This window comes from Carcharhinus amblyrhynchos, chromosome 21 (genome assembly GCF_965287045.1).
Source record: "Carcharhinus amblyrhynchos chromosome 21, sCarAmb.v2.hapA, whole genome shotgun sequence".
Taxonomy (NCBI): domain Eukaryota; kingdom Metazoa; phylum Chordata; class Chondrichthyes; order Carcharhiniformes; family Carcharhinidae; genus Carcharhinus; species Carcharhinus amblyrhynchos.
Window position 1 is genome coordinate 32063184 of NC_137344.1, and position 7392 is coordinate 32070575.

The following is a 7392-nucleotide window of genomic DNA, read 5'->3' on the forward strand; positions in this document are numbered from 1 at the left end:
CTGACACAGAGCCAGTCGGTCTCAAAACATTAACACTGCTTTCTCTCCTCACAGATACTGCCAGACCTGCTGGGGTTTTCCAGCACCCTCTGTTCTTGTTTTGTATGACATTGTTTTGAAGAGACAAGATGAAAGAAAGAACTGAATATATTTGTTGCTGTATATTGATGAGAATATAGCATTAGAGATGTTTCCAACAATACTCTCCCAATGTTAACCTGTCATGATCAGTAAAAACAAATCTTCACTGTACGGAGCATTAGACTGGCAGTTCCCAGCTATCTCTCACTGAAGTGTGGGCTGGGATGTTGTGGCCTCGCTCATCCAGGAACTGTAAAATCCCACCTGAAGTAGACGGACCTTCCTATACTCTGGTCCTCACCTGCTTCAATTCCCGTGGCGGGCGGGCTGGTAAAATTCCAGCCATATGACATTCTAAATGGCAGTGGCAACTGAAGCATTGTGAGAATGTATTCTGGTCCAAGATGTGCATGCAATACACAGTTGTGAAAGTGTGATACATTTTACTCTGCAAAAAACTTAATGATTTTGCAAGTGTTTTACAAAATCTGTTTGACGAAAGATGTAAGTTCCTTATGAAATTCTCGGCAGGAGTATGGATACCAGGAAATAAAGAGAATGACCATTAAATTATTAAAACAGAAACCGCTGTTACAGGAATGGCACATTTATGGTATTGTGTCACATGATACTATCGTAGTTCATGAACAGTGGAAGTTAAGAAACAAACAGGGAACATCATAGAAATAAGGAGGAATCAGTTTATCATAATAACTAAGATAACACTTAATTGAAAATAACGTTGCAGTTGTGGCTGTCACAAGATTAATTGAATGACAGAGCTAATCATCAGATTGAGATAGTTATTGGCCAATATCAAAGCTGCCAAATTTAGGGCAGGATTTTCCGGCTCTTCTCACTGTCGGGACCATCAGGTCCCACCGAAGGTCAATGGACTTTGGCTGGGCCACCAAATTTCTCAGGGCCGGTCCTGCCACAAAGGAATTGGAAAATCCCGGCTTTTATGGTTAGACTGAATTGAAGCCAACTTATTTTTTATTAGTTTAGTGTTAGGACGCCAGCTATTGCTTTTTGTCCTTAACAAATATCTGACTAGTTACATTGTGACATAATTGGAAGTTGGTGGAAAGTAGTCTCAGGATTGCAGGATGACTGGAAGATTGTTTACCATGGCAATATAACGTGAATTTTACTAATGTGTAGCCATAAAATATTGTACAGTCCCATTTAATTTAGTAATCTCTGGGTACAATGAACTCCTGTTTTACAGATATTGTTTGCCTGAATGTAAATATCTCAGAAGTAACAAACAAAATAAACTTATCTGGAAAAGTATCTTTGGTAAGTGTAAACTATTTTGCAACAGTAAATATATGTCAAAAAAATCATGTGAAAAGCTTTTCACAGCGGTACAGTGGTTAGCACTGCTTCATCACAGTGCCAGGGACTGGGGTTCGATTCTAGCTTTGGGCAGCTGTATGTATGGAGTTTGCATGTACTCCATGTGTCTGTATGGGTTTCCTCTGGGTGCTCCGGTTTCCTGCAAGACTCCAAAGATGTGCGGGTTAGGTGGATTGGCCATGGTAAATTTCCCTTTAGTATCCCAAGATGTGTTGGTTGGGGGGATTAGTGGGGTAAATACTTGGGGTTATGGGGATAGGGTCTGGGTAAGATGCTCTGTTGGAGAGTTGGTGCAAACTTGATGGGCTGAATGGCCTGCTTCTGCTCTGTCGGGTCCTATGATAATGGCTGATATTTTGGACTGCATTGACTAATCATGTTGGAAAATTGTGCAGGTATTTTGTACTATTTATATTCCATAAATAGCAGTGAAATGACTTGATAATTTATTAATTTAATGCAGTTTTCCATTTCCCTGCTTCAGTTCATCCATCGCTGCAAGTCTGATCCATCTTTATGTTCATCACAGAAAATTACACCTCAAAAAAAAAGTTGAAAAAAAATTAAACATGCAAACCGCTGTAGAGCTTGGAAATTATTGTTCAGTGCTAACTGAATTAAATATGTTACTTGAGAAATCACCTAGAAGTGAATTGTTTGCTATTGTTTGCAGCAAAATTATCAATCTAGAACTGCTAAATTTTATTGAAATGGATCACCTGTGCTAGTTTACACAGAGTGACTGGTATAATACACTATGAGCAGTGTCCCTATCACCCTGGGAGTAAGACCACCTCTGCTTAACTCAGCAGGGGGACCAGAATCTCTGTTACAGATTCTATGCAATTTATGTAGACCTAACAATGGAGCTATAATGAGCATTAGTGAAGGTGGTTTGGAATGTCTTAACTGCTGCAATGACAGCTTGTCCTGTGAGCAGCTTTGACAGAGGAACAGATCTGAGAGTATTCCAAGATATTTGACAATGTGGAGTCAAAGATCTAGCAGATGTCAGTCAAATTATCAAGGCCTACATCTCTAACCCTTGGAATCTTTTCTTCATTGTCCGTCTTCTTGCTGTGATCTCCAGAATTAAATATGTTAGTTGAGAAGTCACCCAGAAGTGAATTGTTTGCTATTGTTTTCAACAAAATTATCAGTTTAGAACTGCTGATGTTGGCTAGTAAAACAAGCTGCAATTATTGGTTTTGTTCTTTAATGATCTGAATGATCCTTTTAAGAATTTCTAATTCGACAACAAGTTTTAGTTTTTCAGCAGTGAGCTAATGCACAAACTATCTCTTCCAGGCGGAGAATATCAAGATCAGAACATCTCACATCAAGATTGATGTCCACGATTGGTGTGGAAGATCCTTGATTGTTTATCTGGATAAGGATTCTCGGAGAATATATAAGAATGTTGTCAGGTTGGTTTACATGTTTAAATGTTTAACTATATTGAGCATTTTAAACCTATCTCAGATGTAAAGCTGTTTACAAGAATGATGCTTGGGTGCCAATGGTTTCTAAAAAATTCAATCAATCCATTTCGATTCATAAGCAAGTATTCAATTCCTCCAAAGGAACGTTTTTCTTTGTTTTAGGCCTGCCACAGGTGTCAATGTCCAATAGGTAGAGACCAGGCTATCATTTATAGATCTATGGATATGGGCCAAACATGGGCCATTGGGATTAGCTTAGTGGTTAAAAATAGAGGGTGGCATGGACATGTTGGGCCGAAGGGTCTGTTTCCATGTTGTAAACCTCTATGACCTTATCAGTGAGCTGCTGATAGGTTTAATCTTAGTCGCGCCGGTTTATAGATCCAGGTTTAATCTTTGAAGTGCTGGTATTTGGATCCAGATAAGAAGTAGTGATGGGGAAACATGGGTCTCACAATCAACAAGAAATGTTAAACTGAGACCCTGGGGTGGAATTTTCATGCCCTGCCCACCACGGGAAAGGTTGCGGGTGGGGAGAGGACCATGCAAAGGTCCGTTGACCTCAGGCAGGATTTTCCAGTCTTGGTGAGAGGGCAGCCAGAAAATTCCGCTCCCTTATCTCCTCTCTCAAGCAGGCGCAGAGATCCTGTGGTACTATTTCCAAGAAGAAGCAGGGAAATGTCCCAGCCAATATTTTTCCCTGAATCAACTTCACAAGATGGAAAATCACATTGCTGTTTGTGGCAGCGTTCCCCTGCGCAAATTGGCTGCCATGGATTACAACACTTTAAAAGCACTTCATTGACTGTGAAGCACTTCACGATAGCTGGCAGCATGTGAGGCGCTATATAAATGCAAGCTTTTCTTTCCCCCTTCACCCGCAGTGAACAAACATCTGAGGCAGTGGCCACGCCCAGAGCTCGCTGAACACACTTCAATCAACTGAACCTGAACAAACAGTGAACCCAAATTCTCCACATGAATACGTATCCTGGAAGGCCCTCTTCATTTCCTCCTTGTTTTCAAGAAGCAATTAGATACAGCTCTTCAGATGAAGGGGCTCAAAGGATATTGGGGGGAGGGGTGAAGGAGGCAGGATCAGGCAATTGAGTCGGATGATCAGCCATGATCACAATGAATGGTGCAGCAGGACTGAAGGGCTGAATGGCCTTCTCCTGCTCCTTTTCCGATGCTTCATCCTCCTCATCGTCAGAGAGTAAAATCCCAAGTTAGACAGGCATACCCCGATTCAGTTCTACATTTGGATGGACTTAACACTAACCCTGAGGTTCAATTTGGCATTTTAAAAAGTACAAGGAAATGAATAAAAGCAAAACACTGCTGGAATCTGAAGCAAAAACAGAAACTGCTGGAAAATCTCAGCAGGTCTGACAGCATTTGTGGGGAGAGAATAGAGCCAATGTTTCAAGCCTGGATGACCCTGCATCAGAGCCCTGACGAAGGGTCATCTAGATTCGAAACGTTGACTCTACTCTCTCCCCACAGATGCTGTCAGACCTGCTGAGATTTCCCTTGTGCTGATGTAGGAATGAGTGGTCAATTGTTTGAATTTAAGAGTTTGAGAAATATGGCTGACTGGTTTTATTTCTCTAAATGACGCAGCATCCAAGTGTCACCCTGCCTGGAACCTGGATACAATCTCCACAAACTGAGGTCGTCGAGATTCAATCACCATGACACCGAGAATGTTGGATTAACTAAGTATATGCCAAAGCGCCTGCTGCTACCGATCAACACCTTCGCAGGTATCCTGTAACTAACTGATTCAACCTGGGAAAGCAGTTTGCTTTGCCTGAAGAAGCCAGTGATGTGGGAGCTGCGGGAACGGCAGTGCACAGGCACAGTTAAAAGTCCAGCCACACAGGAGTACGATTTATTGTTATGCATTACTTAAGAACAACTGGGCTGAACAATATTTTGGAACTATAATATTGGGAAGCCCAAAGGCGGGAAAGTGAATCGGACAAATGGTGCAGACACTGATTGGAGGAATTCAAAGCTGTTGGGAAGTTAACAGCAGCACGTTGTAGAGGAGTTGAAGCAGCTTTTCATCAGGAGATGATTTTTGACACTATAATCTTATATTTCGTTTTTTTTTTATCTGCACCTTAAGTGCTGTGAGCCACAGGGTTAGGGAAGGTGCAGGAAGGTGGGATTAGAAAGGACACCTGGGCGAGCTCAGGCTGGCATGAACAAGATGGGCTGATTGGCCTCCTTCTGTGCTGTGCCTTTTCTGTGGTTCAAGACCTTGACACTGGGGTCAAATGGGGTTCCCGACCCTGCGCTCTGTTGGGAGTAGAGGGTCAGAGTGCAACTGTCGTCCAATGAGGATGACAAGCAGACTCTAGAAGCTGGATAGCCAATCGGAGGCCCTCCAGCGTGGAAGGAGCTGCAGCCTGTGTCAAAGGAAAAGGAGAGGAAGTGCGGCTGTGTCTTGAGGTGTGCTCCTAACAAATCTGAATTGAAAAATTGACCTCAGCTGCTGGGTCACTAAAGTGGGGAGAGAGCCCTTCAACAGGACAGTTTGTCGCTATGGCGCTAGCCCTGTGAGCAGGAGGAGCTCAAAGTAGGCTTGCCAACCCTCTAGGATTCATCTGAAGTCTCCAGGAATCGAAGATCAAACTCCAGCACACCCGCTGTGGACAATTCTGGCAATAGGAAGACGATGCATCATTAGGATGGATGTGTTGACTGACTAATGGCTAGAGTGTGAGGGTGAGTCATGTATGAAAACCTCCAGGAGTAGATATAACCACAACCCTACCTCAAAGGCATCCTGGGGTGCCGGGTCCTGGTTTGCCGTTGGACTGTCTCCAGTCGATTTCTGATAATTGGCCATTAAAGTTATCCTGACAAGCAACCATCTGCTTCTGGGTAGGTTGCTGCTCTCCCACCCTCCCCCCAACCACCACCCCCCCCCCCCACCCCCCACAAACTAGGCACAGCAAGATGGCTGAGGGGCAGGATGGTGTGAGTAAAAACATTACACACCTGCCCACCTCCATTCTCCCTCCTCCCCAATATCAGGGTAAGAATCCCACTCTGTGCTTCAAGAGTTATTAGTCTCGATATACAAAACTTGCAACATTTTGCTGTCAAAAGTTTGTCACACAAGTTTCAGTAAAGTCAGTGAGCACAGCCCAAAATGAATTCAGACTGTCAAGGTAAAATCAGCTCCTATAAATGGAGATGTTGTGAATGGAGTTTATAATTGTCAGCAATATTCACCCCACAGTCTCAACCAACCACTGTAACAAGTCAGCATTGAACTGTTCTTTTAATGCAGACAGCATATAATGAAATCCCGAGAAATTGTACGTACTCAGATGGAGTTCTGATGGCCTTTGTGGGAATTCAAACATTTTTGGGAAAGCTTGAATAGCCCAGAGAGAGTTTAACCTGTCACTGGGAATGATATGTTTAGGTGGTTATTGTGTCTTTAACTTGAATCACTTGAAGGCGAACCACCATTGGCAAGCATCAGGATCTTCTGATCCTGCTGTTGTCACTGGGATTTCCTGTTGAATGCACATCTCACCGCTGGCAGGTGTGTGCTGTCAGCGGCACTGGAAGATGACCAGAAGTTGCCAGCCAATGAATACATTCAAGGCTGAGATAGACAGATTTTTGAAATATTGGGGAGTGAAAGGTTATGGGGAACAGGCAAGAAAATGAAGTTGCGGACAAGATCAGATTGATCACGGTTGAGAGGCCTATATGGTGCATTCCTGCTCCTAGTTCTTATTCATCGATTAAGAAAAATACAAAAAGAATATTTTCAGCAAAGAAAGTCCTCACAACTCTTACAAAGTGATTTATTTTGTCTCAAGTCGACCAATAAAAGAAGGTGCTGCCATTGACTCCAAGTCCTGTTAGGTGTTGTTTGTCCTGAAACAGGAGGTGATCTACATTAACCCACCTTTACCTGGAATGTATTTGCTAATACAGTAGAACTGCAGCCTAGAAAATAATTTTGTGGAATTAAAAAACGCAAAAAACTATTCATTTAAAAAAAACTGCAGGAACGAAAAGCACCAAATTAAGTTGTTTTATTGTAGTGATTTTAATAAAAGATGAAGGACGCGATCTAACGATCTCATCCCGTCTGATTTTCAGTGAGACGAGGTGGCACAGTCGCGTGAGAGGTGAAAAATGAGAAACGCTCCAGTTTCTTGCCTCCCCAGATTCCAACCCTGTTTTGCTGGCGAAATCGGCTTTACACCTAGCAAAGGCACAAAGCTGATTTAAAAATTAATAATATAATTTAAATGTCATTAATGAGTCTTGATGCTATCGTCTAGACTCATTTACACTTACCTCCTCGCTGGTCGAGGTTCTCACCAGACAGAATCACAAATGGTCTCCACCTGTGGAAGACCAGACGTGGTGGCTTCACTGGGAAGATCAGAGGCCATTGAAGCCCTTAATGGTTGGCGGGGCACAGCCAGGCAATGCCCATGGGACAGTGTCAGCCTGGCAGTTCTCA

The 7392-nt window shown here is 42.9% G+C and overlaps 1 protein-coding gene across 3 annotated transcripts in view; it reads left to right on the forward strand.

The window, feature by feature from the left end:
- The window catches only part of pik3r6 (phosphoinositide-3-kinase regulatory subunit 6), a 93420-nt gene extending 87605 nt beyond the window's left edge, over positions 1 to 5815 (forward strand). For 2 of the 3 annotated variants that reach the window (XM_080208930.1, XM_080208931.1), the window contains 3 exons: positions 1313 to 1383; positions 2752 to 2870; positions 4509 to 5815. In XM_080208930.1, the coding sequence (XP_080065056.1) occupies positions 1313 to 1383; positions 2752 to 2870; positions 4509 to 4662 (344 nt within the window). In that variant the 3' untranslated portion in view covers positions 4663 to 5815. The other variant, XM_080208932.1, reaches the window with a different exon arrangement.
- Positions 5816 to 7392: the final 1577 nt, after the last annotated feature.